General features: G+C 35.2%; 3 protein-coding genes across 3 annotated transcripts; 2 read left to right on the top strand and 1 right to left on the bottom strand.

The window, feature by feature from the left end:
- The first annotated feature begins 12 nt into the window (after window positions 1-12).
- Window positions 13-5,911, top strand: LOC106143574 (akirin). Its single transcript, XM_013345701.2, has 5 exons — window positions 13-452; window positions 1,854-2,041; window positions 2,937-3,062; window positions 3,465-3,546; window positions 3,987-5,911. Exons 1-5 carry the CDS (start codon window positions 272-274, stop codon window positions 3,995-3,997), a joined length of 588 nt encoding a protein of 195 aa, XP_013201155.2. The 5' UTR covers window positions 13-271; the 3' UTR covers window positions 3,998-5,911.
- A 902-nt stretch (window positions 5,912-6,813) lies between these two features.
- Window positions 6,814-10,218, top strand: LOC106143565 (glucose-induced degradation protein 8 homolog). The gene is made up of 4 exons (XM_060945195.1): window positions 6,814-7,088; window positions 8,002-8,198; window positions 8,387-8,584; window positions 9,028-10,218. Exons 1-4 carry the CDS (start codon window positions 6,956-6,958, stop codon window positions 9,205-9,207), a joined length of 708 nt encoding a protein of 235 aa, XP_060801178.1. The 5' UTR covers window positions 6,814-6,955; the 3' UTR covers window positions 9,208-10,218.
- Window positions 10,219-10,316: 98 nt separating this feature from the next.
- Window positions 10,317-13,273, bottom strand: LOC106143564 (nucleoporin Nup35). Its single transcript, XM_013345689.2, has 4 exons — window positions 12,955-13,273; window positions 12,133-12,561; window positions 11,422-11,599; window positions 10,317-10,831 (listed from the first exon to the last, which is right to left on the bottom strand). Exons 1-4 carry the CDS (start codon window positions 13,106-13,108, stop codon window positions 10,720-10,722), a joined length of 873 nt encoding a protein of 290 aa, XP_013201143.2. The 5' UTR covers window positions 13,109-13,273; the 3' UTR covers window positions 10,317-10,719.
- Between the last annotated feature and the right edge of the window lie 113 nt (window positions 13,274-13,386).

Genomic DNA, 13,386 nt, shown 5'->3' with positions numbered 1-13,386 from the left:
TTGCCCTGCAAAACAACAACATGTCAAAATAAATCCAGTGAAAAGTGTCGTAGAATTTTGGAGTTAGAAGTGGACGAGCGGAGGGCGTAAATAATCTATAATATTTGTAAAAATCCTTTAAATTAACGCTTTAGAATTAATCATAATTAACTTTCATTACTTCGTTTTGCTACGTTTTAACATTATTTTTATAGTGCTAAGTCTGTGACAAAAATCGGGGAATTCCAAATATTGTATCAAGCAGAGGACGTTCGTTGGGCGTAAAAAGAAAATGGCGTGTGCTACACTGAAAAGAAATTTGGACTGGGAGTCCATGACACAGACGCCTGCTAAAAGGCGAAGATGTGCTCCATTTGCAGCAAGTTCCAGCACAAGCCCTGGATTAAAAGTGGCCGAGAGCAGAGCTACACCATTTGGTGAATCCGTTAGTGCACCTGCAAAACTGACTCCAGGTTTGTTTATATATGCGCATATCCGTTTTAAGTTACAACAATAAAAGTTATTTGCAGTACATTATAATCGTCCCGAAAATCCACGATGAAAATAATTGATTCTACTCAGTAATCAGCTGTACATGTTATTTATCGCCATTGTTTCTGCTCTATCATGAATATTTTTATCGTTTTAGACAGAGATAGCAGATGCGTCATGCGAGTCGTTGGGTGGATTATTTCCCTTGTCCTTTTGTTATAAATAAAGAAATTTCTTTGCCAAGGCTCCAAAATTCCACAATAAAGATTCCCTTGTAGCGTTCTTATTTTTTGTAGCAAAAAATTTGGAGCAGTGTAGCGTACGGTACTTGGTGCCGCAACCTACGTTTTTTGCCTATTTGGTGATCTTGCGATGGTGTCAAATGATTTCACATTCAGCTGAAAAAAGACCATGTCTGCAAAAAAATTATGTTTGGCATCGTACCTATATGTAATGACTTGACAACATTAATGATTAGGTATACCTATCAATTTTTAATTTATTACCTATCATTTTCATAATAGTACCTACTTTCATGGTCTTGTTTTAAATTTAATTTATCTATATTCAGCTGAACATGGTTTTTCGTGATTGCAGTCTCTGTCTACCCCATTAGGGATAAAAATGCGATTGATTTATTTAGTTATAGTTTTTCCTTGATATTAAACATAGAAAACTAGATATTAGCCTGGGGTTTATCTCCTTTGGAAATTTCCACAAGTCAGATCAGTTTAATCAAAATTTGTTAGTTGATTTTGGGTTCATATGCCACAAATGAACATTATAATTTTCAAATCTTTTCTGTTTTTATTATATGGATGGATTATCCATTATGGAATGTGTTACTGCATTTCAATGAGTGTTCTAAAAATTCTGAGTTATACTACAGTTTAGATACACATTTCTTTACCCCATAATAATTTTGAACCAAATTTCATCAGGTAAACCAGATAAATTTTCTTCCAAATTATTTGTTAATATAATTAATGACTTATACCATCTTGTGGCATAACAAATGGGTTCTTAATGTGCATAATATAATTTAACATACAGTCAGGTCTTAACTTGGTCTTGGAAATATAAAGCGTTGTAAATGAGAGCCTTGCTTCACCTTCTTTTAACTGTATATAAAATAAGTGCTGTTTTTGGAACACTTATAACTTTCAGCTACCTCATCGAGGCTTTCAGCTTGTTATTGCCTGGCTCACTCATCCCACAGTCACAAAAGAGATTTTATAAAACACAACAAAAAATCTCTTAGTGCCCTTAAAAACTTGGTACTGCCAAATTTTAAACCCAGCAGTTAGTGCTGTGCATTGATATGTCAAGTGTCTTTGTGTTTGAGTATTATTGCATATTTAAATTATATCAATTATATCCAGAGCGCATGGCACAAGAGATATGCGACGAGATCAAGCGACTACAGCGGCGCAGACAGCTGCGGGTTGCCACGGGCGCGGCGGCCTCGTGCTCCTCCTCCAGCGGCAGCGAGGGCGACTGCTCGCCACCGCACCACTCGTCGCACAATTCACAGAAAATGCACAATCGCGCGCTCTTCACTTTTAAGCAGGTTTGTGTGAAGATTCATTCATTCATGTTTTTTAATGTAGACAATGTGCATTCGTCCATAATTTAGATTTAAGAGATCCATATTTGTAAATTGACGTCCGATGAAAATGTTGCAGTGTAGTTTGTTCCGCCGCTTCTTCTACACATGCGCTTTGGAAGCGGTAGTAGTTATAATTAGATTTAAGTGATGTGACGTCAATAAGTGATACCTTGTATCCAATTTTGAAAATAAATCTATTCTATTCACTTGCTTCTTCCTGATATCTTCTCCTTTCACATTTCTTGTGTATATTCTAGGTGGTATATTTTAGGATTAAGAAGTAGGCAAGTGTGAGATTGAAATATGTCAGTCAAGAGTTTTAATGTTGGTTCACAGGACTTTGAAATTACAAAGTATTTTTTTTAAATAATTAGATTTTTCCCCATGTCAAATAACAAAAATGTTATTTATTCGAAAAGGTTTGTTTAGAACAGTGGAGTTGTGTTGTGTCTGAGTTCTATGGCCCTGTAAAGAACATAATTATTTTGAGTGAGACCTTTAGCCTGTAGTGGGACCAATGATTCAAGCTGAACTGCCACAAAGGGAAGATCTTCCGCCAGGCTAGTTGTTATGCCTGGGGAAAAAGCCCGACGACTTAGAGTTTTGTCGGAGGTTGTGTCTTGTAAAAACTTTGATATCGTGATCGAGATCGTGACGCCAACGTTTCTATCACCGCGCATATGCGCGGTGATAGAAACGTTGAACGTGAAGTTAGTGAAGTCGCCGTAAACCCAATGGTTGCGCCTGGCTGTCAATAAATGTTCTTTTACCTTCAAACTTTACCTTTCTTTAGGGTTAATCAGCCAACCCCACTGGAAATGAGACGTGATTTTAGGTATGCATGTATAATTTCCAGGTGCGCATGATTTGCGAGCGGATGCTGCGCGAGCAGGAGGCGGCCCTGCGCGCCGAGTACGAGACGGCGCTTAGCAGCAAGCTCGCCGAGCAGTACGAGGCCTTTGTGCGCTTCAACCTCGATCAGGTATGGCAGCTGAAGTAGACTATATAAGTGTCATCGTAAGACGTATTTCAGGATAAATTGGGATTAATTGAAACGTCTATTCAGGTTGAATAGCCTGTGAGGAACAAACAGGTTGATATTGGTTAAAAGATGACTGCAAAATAGAAGAGTGAATACTTGCTGAAGTAAACCAAAAAAACAAAGGTCAGCCACACGATTTAAATTTACAATGCACATTGCAAATAACAAGAAACTTAAACAATATTTGCCTTTTAATTGCTTGATAAATAAATTATCAATTCTTTAACACGCCAAACTACCAGATTGAAAAGGCACAATTTTCCCTCTTCTCTATCATTCATGGATCTTACCTAAGAAATAAGGAAATAAATATGTTGATTTACTTACCGTATGTTTTTACAGGTTCAGCGCCGGCCCCCTCCCACGTGCATGCCGCACTCAATGGACGCCGAGCACCACATGCATCAGGACCTTGTACCCAGCTGTAAGTGTTTGGTTGCAATTTTATTATCCTTCTTTTGGAGAAACATCAGATCAAGATGACCAAACCAACGAGCTTGCTTGAAGAGAGTTATGAATGTGGATGAAAAGTTTGTTGATTTATGAAATTTGAATCATAAAATATAAGAAAATTGTGATTACACACATTATTTTGGATGATATGCTACCACTCTGATCTTCGCGCCAGGAGGAACCCTGGGTGTGCCTAAAACCTTGATCAAGGAGTAAACAATTTTTTTACATGAAGCCACTTCCATCTGACGTATGTATGTACATGATCAAGTTTTAATTTCTTTGAAGTTAGCTGTAGGAATTACTACCAACATTTTTATGGTAACTTTTCACAGTAGTCTACTATAGTTATTCAGTAGTTTTTTTTTTTTTGTTAATGTACTTAATATTAATTATGCTTGTTTGTTTCAGATCTGTCCTAATAACGACGGAATCGGCGGCGCAGTGTTGCACTGCAAAATATATCAAGACAAACATATTTTGGTATATGTGAATATTATATGCGGGAATAGTGTCCGTACCCTAATGGATCAAGATTGTAATTGCTTGTGGAATTTAGCTATAAACAATATTGTGAAAAAATCATAGCAGTATTAGAAAACTGAGTTTCTAATGCAAAAAACGACTATCACTGAAATAATAAAATAATTGTGTTTATATAGTAAACTCATAGGACTAAACCATTCTGTAGTAAATACCTATGGGTAGCTATGGGGTATGGGCTATTTAATCATGAACTTTGATAGGACGTAATGTCTGACCATTCCTCTCGTAAGGTAATCCAAAGTGTTAAAAAGAGAGACGACATTATGCCTTGTCGATATTCGTGTATAAAAGGGATTGAATATATGTATTTATTTTCACAATATTATAATGGCTACATTCCACAGTTTTGTTTATGCCACATGAAACTAGCTTTTAATGCTTTAGATAAGGTTCGCTGGATAATTGTGTTCATAGACTGATGCTCCTGTGTTGGAGCGGTAAAAGGAACTTGTGTTTTGAACGAGTTTCAAACTTATACACTTTAGCGGTCCCGCATCTATGTTTGGGTAAACTGCACTCACTCCTTGCAAATGTCAGGGGGCGACAAATTATATGTTTAATTTTCGAATTACTTGAACTCTTTTATATGACAACAAACACTTCATATGATGTTGGACTTTAATTTCTTTAGAAACTTCTAAAAGAAGGAGATTCTGATATTGAAGGGACTTAATGTACTTGTGGTGATATGGGCTGGAACCGCCTGTAAAGAGACTATTCACAGCTTCATTTGCGCCTACAATTTTTCTATAACTGCTGTAATTGTTAATTGAAATGCAAACAGGCGCTACGTATAGAATTTCTTATATCGCGTACACACAGCTAAGTTCAACCTGCTTGGATAAACCAACAGCTTATGAAATAATGTGTAAACTGGTAAATTCGGCTGAATGACATGCAAACCTTATTTCTCTTGGTCTTGGAAATATAAAGCGTAGTAAATGAGAGCCTTGCTTTACCTTCTCGTAACTGTATTGGAAATAAGTATGTACAATTTAAAAAAATATCTTCTGATGACTAAACAAATGTGGACGCGACTAGAACTTGCATGAAGCCCTGAAAAATGCAGATGTGAAGCCAAGTATCATATTTTGTATATTTTTAAAAATTAACATGAATGATCCTGTAGAATTTAGAATAAAACACATAATAAATTCACGCAGAGTGCCTGTTAAGTAATTGATGTGGTAAATTATATTTTGCGGATTATTTAGCCATAATTTTGTTTGATATTTTAATTTTACTTTAGTACTGTCGAATTATAGTTGGTAATTTATATTTTCTTGTCCATATTGTGTAAAACGTACAATCGACGTACTCGCACAGATGCCTCGTGTATCAGCATTTGGGAATTATTATCTTTCTATTTACTTACTTATTAAATTCGGACATGACCTTTCATCAATAAAACGTTTACCTAATAATCCATTCTTTTCCTCTAAATTACTCACTGATACATTAAAGGCTTATTAGGAAATGATAATATTAGATTTATTTAAATCTTTTAAGTTATTTTCTCAATAATGTATTCAATCGTATTGAATACACTGCTAGCCCCACTATGGGGCGCCTTAGTCTGCCCTGTATTGGTATTGTACATTATTGGGATTTGTTTTATAATTATTATTGTTTAGTTAGCGTAACTTTTTATTGAATATAAAAGGATAAATTTGTTACCAAGCATTATTCAATAAAAATGATAGTATAGGTTTTTTTAAATTGTATTATCAGCTCATTATTAGTAGGTTATTGGCGTTTAAGAACTGAAAATAAATTAGCTAAACACCCAATCGTATTTTATATATCCTTGGCTTTTGTACCTATTGCAGATCTGTATCAAATTAAGGTTGTATCGAACTCAAAAAAAAACAGTGAGCAATATGGGAAATCTGAAGTACTACAAAGAAAAAAACTCGATGAACGAATTTGGTTAAAAAAAAACGTACCTGTTCGGTGATTATATCCTCTGATCATGACAGTATAACACTGGGAAAATGTCCTGTCCTGATAATAAGGATATTTTACAATAATAAGAAGATAAGTATACTTTAGTTTCGTAGGTACTAACCGAAAGGCTGGTTAAAAAACATTCTCAAGGTGTGACGTTATTTTCGACCTGACCAGACCTACTGATGAATTATATAAAGCCTAGTAACGCTCCTATGCATCAGCTTAAGGCGCTGACTATCAACAGTAAATTATTTTTTTATGCGAACTTCTAAATCCGGAATTTTCTTATCGCCTTTGTTGTCACGTGTCCCCGCATGCCAACCTACATCAGGGAGTCCATTTTTTTATGTGCCGGGAACCACACGGCACAATTTGTTTGTTTCCCTCTACTTTTGTTATAATCTTTGGTTTCATGCCCAAAAACAAGCCTTTGCAGAAAAAATACTGAGACGATTGTCTTAATTGCCAACATTGAAGAAATAAAAAAAAATTAAGAAAAAAGTATATAGTTGTAGGGTTGCAAAAACATCGATAATTTGGCTATAGATCGATGATAAGAAAACGACGGTGACCAAAAATTTCTATACAATACATGTAAGTCTGGATCTGTGTAACAAAACGTGAAGCGTAACGAATAATAAGCTTCCATGGCAAATCCCGAGATCGAAAGACAACACTAGTCGTACTAAAACGATTTCGCCTCTACGGCTCTATGTGTCAGCTGTCTGTCATTGTTAATGTGTCACTGCACTGACTGCAACTAAGCATTTGTTTGTCATTTCTGACTAAAATTTTTGTGGTACCTTTATTTTCGTTCGAGGCAAACAATGTCAGCACATTAATTTCTAGTTTTTATTGTGAAACAGTTTTTTTAAATCGATAAAATGAGTTTTGATACTTCAAATACTACTAATGATAGAGAAGAGAGAAAATATTTCCATGACCGCAACAAATCCGACGACCTGCAGATTTCTAGAACAGACATGAATATGTTGATAATGAATTATTTAGTAACAGGTAAACAGTTTTTCTCTTTTGACAATCAATTGTATAGAGTAATGTTCTTTATTTGAAGGCAAGTATCAAGTGGCTATGTAACGAGATCAATAAGTACGTAGTCCAAACGTTTTCATTTTCTTTGTTTTCTCTCGTTGATTTTATCTACCTCAATATCCCAAAAACATCAATATTATAAAGAGACAAAGCAGAGTCATTGTCCTGTTCCCACCCCCACTCAAGTCAAACTCGAAGGGGTGAGAAGTGGTATTTTTCGCGTTCATGTACCTTGATGTTCATATTTAACACCTTGAATACATTTCATTTTGTGGTGTAATTTTTTTTCTCATTTGTACACTACTCACTATAGTTTTTATTATACAACATCCTCCCACACGCCTTTGTTATCAAAATTAATTATATCCCTGTAAAGTACAAATATTTATATATACATATATGTTAACTCATGTGGCATTTTACTTGTCTAGTTGGGTTCTATAAGTTTTGCTCTTTAGATCTTAGTTGAGACTCTGCTGTTAAACCATTTGCAGATATGACTATCGGGACAATGATTGTGGAATCCACATCCCACATGGTGGTAACCTCGTGAGCCAAGCTATTTGTCAATTTGTCAATTTGTCATTTTTGGCTTTGACAAGGTTCTTGTCATGTGGTGTGGTGTTTTGCTGATTTTTTTTTATGTTATTATTTATTTATTAATAATAAACTTTCAGTTTAAAGCAAATACGTGTATCACTGGACATGATGAAAAACTTTCTCTGATTGGCCTGGGTCTTGGATGTTTATCTATATTAGTATTTATTTTAAAACATTATCATTGTGTAATTTGTACCATTTATATTTATTTACATGTCTTTATTTATTTGTCGGGAATAGTTTGTATATTCAACTAATGCTTACTTCAAAATTCCAGAAGGCTTCAAGGAGGCGGCTATAAAGTTCCAGCAGGAGGCGGGCCTTCAGGAGCCGGCTCTGTGCAGCTCCCTCGATGAGAGGATAATGATTCGCGAGGCTGTGCAGGGTGGACGCATACCGGATGCCATTGCTATGGTTAATGCACTGCATCCTGAACTCTTGGACACTGACAGATACTTGTACTTTCACTTGCAGGTAATTTAACGTGCCCTTCTTTCAAATCTTTATTAAATTAATACATTCAGGACAAATAATACTTAGACCAACATAAGTTGGTTATTAATCTCACCTGTGGTGTGTTCATAGCAATCTATATAAAACATATAAGGTGCTATGCTGACGTGTAAATTACCATATTTATAAATAATTTAAAATCTTCACAGCAACTACAGCTTCTAGAACTCATCCGCGCAGGAAGAGCGGAGGAAGCTCTGGCGTTTGCCAGCGCGACGCTCGCCGAGGCGGGCGCCAACGACAGCAACGCCCTCACGGAGTTGGAGAGATCGCTGGCGTTGTTAGCGTTCCCCGATCCGCACGCCTCGCCGTTTGCGGATCTACTGCTGCCTTCACATAGCCAGAAGGTAGATTTGTTTTTATTTTTGTGTGTTGCGGCTGTCAGGAAAATACTGACTGACATGAATTATCCAAAACTTTGTTTAGTAAGTAACTTACTCCATAGAAGATCTTTTTTGTAATTGTTTACTTACTTAATGAAACATACATACATATCATCACGTCTATATCCCTTATGGGGTAGACAGAGCCAACAGTCTTGAAAAGACCGAAAGGCCACGCTCAGCTATTTGGCTTAATGATAGAATTGAGATTCAAATAGTGACAGGTTGCTAGCCTATCCCTTAGTCGCCTTTTACGACATCCATGGGAAAGAGATGGAGTGGTCCTATTCTTTTTTGTATTGGTGCCAGGAACCACACGGCACTTAATGATTACTTATAAAAACGAATTTCCTCATAGTCTCGTAGTACCAGTATGACCTAACCTATAACTAAACCTCTATTTCCAGATTGCAAGTGAACTGAATGCAGCAATACTGAAAATGGAGAATCAAGAATACACAAACCCGAAGCTATGCAGTCTCCTCCGGATGATCCTGTGGTCTCAAAGTGAACTGGACAAACACAACATCAAGTACCCTAAGATGACAGATCTTGCTAACGCCAAAATAGAACAACCAAAATACTAGTGCTTGAAATATAAGGCGCTGATCCAAAGAAAATAGGAGAATAACTATTATATTGTCCCTTATTTTAATAATCAATCTGGATAACATAGATCCTTCCCAAAGTGTGATGATTCTTTTAATGAAATAAGAAAATGTTCCAATCCATTTGACAGAAGAATGGCAGTGCAGCTATTAGCATTCAATCTTATCAACTGCATGGTTTTATAACTTATGCTAAATTTTAAAATTCAGAGATGACTCTGAAATATAAGTAACTCTTGAGGGACAATATCATAGATTGACTACGCAAATTGCTTACGTGGTAAGATCGGCGCCTTGACATTATGTGATATACCTCTCTATAAATATTCAAGTTAATTGATGATTTTTATATCATGTAATTTGTATGTAGTTTCAAAATTACCTATACATATATTTAAATATTTCTCAAGTATTTAGAGTTCATTATTAATTTGGCCCGAAACCGCCAATTTTTACAAAGTAACACCAAATTTTATCAATTTTGACCATTTTTCATTTGAAGAATGTCTTAGATTTTAAATATTCTAACAAATACAACTTTTTCTTATTTGATAGTAAAGAGTTTTCTATTGTTCACTCACAAGATTTTTTTTACCATTTATAAACTAAAATGTTTTGTTGAAAAAACTTATATTCGGGCTACCACTCTTAACGTTTCAACGATTTCCGGAATATTTTCATATGCATATAATTATTAACAATAACATAATTATTAATGTTAATAATTATTAACTGAAAGTTAAAATTGATGAAACCTATTTCCTCGAAAGCTGTTTTTAAATTAACAAGATTCAAGCAATCAAACAATGTAGGTGAAACCTTTAAGTATGAACTCACTTTTCCTATATGTCTGCAATATTATTGTTATTGATAATAAAATAACTGATTGATATAGTTTCATGCTTCTATAGGTATTCAAACTCACAGATGTCAATGTAGTGTAAGAATTTTATATGTAATATTTAGAAAATAAAGTAATTTAAGTGATAATTTTCTTTAATTATAGCCATTATTTTGCCCTTAAACATAAACATTAATTAGTTTACAGATTGTGAAAAATAGATTACAGCATTGATATGACTTGGAAGTTCCAAGTTGTGTAAAAAAATATATACATTTTGTGAAGATTTATAAAGCAAACAAATTCATATTGAAATTAAAAATTCTTACTACATACTATGTAACAGAACATCAAGAAATTTCTGTGAAAAAATTCTCAGTTCATCCATTTATCAAGACTTCAGTCACAAATTTTAACATTTTTACACCTCATTTGAAAAAAAACTAGTACACCATCTGATCCATAAGGATCCAATCCTATGGGAAAATAAATGTCCTTATTTCGTAATAAAACCTGATTGTATTATTTGAAATAACTGCAAAATGCTAATTTGCTGTGGAATTTCAAAGTCCTATCTTGCTGTACAATCACAAAACTTATTCAGTCAGTTGGTTCCATTGATCAGCGGAGTGCGTCACAGTCAACATGTGTCACCAGCCCAGTACGTAGTCTAGGGCTTTTGAAATAAGTCCGCTTGATCTCTGCGGCACCGGCGCTGAGGGAATGGGTGTGGGACATAGCGACCTGGCGCCAGTTGTTTGCCTGCAAACATATGGAAGTAATTCATTAATTTTATAGATTGATACTAAATAGTATAAGTCAGGTACTAAAGAATGGAATAGAAGAAAAAAGGCATGTCAAGGTTTATCAATAAAACCCTGCCGTGACATGCTAAATAAAGTTAATTTTGCTGTAAATAAAGAGACCACAAGAAAATGACTCTGTAAGAAATGACAATACTATAAATCAAGTTTAACTCTTACTTTCATGGCTTAACGTTGGTCTGATTTAGATGAAAACTTAAAAAGTTAATTATCTGAGAACTGAACAAAGTTGTTGAACAAAGGCTACTTATTTTCTGGAGATTCTCACAGGAATGGAAAAAATTTCAATTTTAGTTTAACCAACAGTGCAGTGGAAGCAAGTTTAATACATTATAAACTGTATCAACCTTTCCATAAATATTACAGGTATAAAACCAGCAGGCTGCTTTGCTTTTAGTCGCTCGGTGACTAGCTCGGGACCATGGATCATTGTATCATTCGAAACTTCAGATAAAGTAAAGGTAAATTATATATTATGTACACATTTAATACCTGTATTATTTACAATTAGTATAATGCAATACGAACCTTTCTGGTGAGGCGACTCCCGGACTGGAGACTATTCTGGGAGGCTCCTTGCACTCCACGACGCCCACCATAACCCCGGGCAGCACTTGTCGCCCGCTGAGTGCCATGGCGCGCTCCTTCTCGGCTCGAGTGGCGTACCTAACATGAGCCCAGTTGCCTTGAGTGGGATATTGTTTGTCTGTAATTAATAATTCAGTCATTAATGCAAATAATAAAATAATGACATTTATAAAAAGACAACCGCCTCAAATTGTTTCTTTTTTGAAGATTGTTTAATTTCTAAAACCTAAATGTAAGGAACACTTTTCAAACCGCATGAAAAATCGGTTCAGCCAAATGATAGATAACCGCGAACAAACATACATATAGCTCTGATATCAACTGAGAACCACCTTTATTTTATAAAGGCGGGTAAAAATTAATTTTAAATTTATTTTTGTTTCAGTCAACTGTTGTACCAATTCATTCAAGAAAATCTTAAAATTACAAAAATTATCCCTCCTGGAAAACAAAATTTTCCAAATGCAAACAAAATTCTAATTTATTATTATACTGTTATTGTCTATGGGTAGAACAGTATAAATAAGTATACCATGTGGTTGAAGTCATTGCCAACAGCAATAACTGCAACCACATGGCACTTTTTATAGGTATATAAAATTATGTGATTTGAAAAGAAAACAAGACAATATTGTTATAAAAGATACTGACCTAGAATAGCACCACAGTTGCTAAACCTTGCTAAAATAGTATTGGCTGCATTCGGAGGGAACCCAAAAATTGTAATCCAGTATTCATCCTGTTCTTGACATCCATCTTGCCACTGATTCACCAGAGACTGATTATTCATTGATCCATTAATATTATTTACATAGGAATTCTGTAGCATCGAGTTATTGTTTCCATAACCAAGAAAACTGTCTTGGAATGTCTTGTTTGTTGGTTCATTGCTTTTTATTGTGTCAAAGAGGTCTTCTATAGGCGGCCCGTTAGATTTATTAGAGTAGGATATGTTCGGGGAAGTTGGTATGTTAGAGTAAAGGTTTTGTTGATTGTAAATGGCTTGCTGATGCATTGTCATACTATGTCTGAACAATTTTTGGTCTGGTGTCGAAGTCTGAGTGGGACTCGTGGGAGAACCTGAAAGAAAGATGGAAGAGATTTAATTCACCCTCTCAAAGCTATTGTACTAATAATATAAATGTAAAACTGTTTCTTTGTTATATCTTTCACATCACCTATATACCGATCGCCATGAAATTTGGCAAACACATGGTGTGGATTATGGAGAAATACATTGAGTACTTTACACAAGCAAGTGTAGGGAATTTAGAAGGTACTATAGTTGCTTTAGATTTCCTTTAAGGAGATGAGCTTGCAACCTCTCATGATGAGAATCACAATACCACCATTAAAATTGTCCGGCTAAATACTTGATGTTTGAATAAAACAAAGAAAAGGTACCTACTTTCTCATCATCAGTATAACGTGATTGGTTGCCAATGTTTACATTAATATAAGTTTGATACATACCGAACGCAAGACTTCGCCCTTTAGTAGGTGATAAACTGTTAGTACGAGGGGTCGTAGGGGGATTTATTTCACCTAAGAGGAACGGCGGTAAATATCCCACGTTAGGGCTTCCTGATGGAGAATGCGTTGGACTTCCTAAAGTCATAGGCTCCATGATTATTTAGTTAACAACAAGAGATGGGCTGCAAAGTCCAATAATTATTAACTGAAAGTTAAAATTGATGACACCTATTTCCACGAAAGCCGTTTTTAAATTTAACAAATCTAAGTTGATTTGATTGATAACCTCTGCTTGACAGGTGACAATCTATTCTCGCCAGGTTGGTACTTGTGCACTAGTCGATACACTAGAGGGGGCTATTTTGAAATATTCATAGATATAGAAAAACCTTTATTGCCATAGACAAACGTGATTCGAGTCAAGATTTGAGT

The sequence above is a fragment of the Amyelois transitella genome, chromosome 7, assembly GCF_032362555.1.
Source record: "Amyelois transitella isolate CPQ chromosome 7, ilAmyTran1.1, whole genome shotgun sequence".
Lineage (NCBI taxonomy): Eukaryota > Metazoa > Arthropoda > Insecta > Lepidoptera > Pyralidae > Amyelois > Amyelois transitella.
The sequence above is the reverse complement of the archived record's forward strand: the minus strand, read 5'-3'. Positions and strand labels throughout refer to the sequence as shown.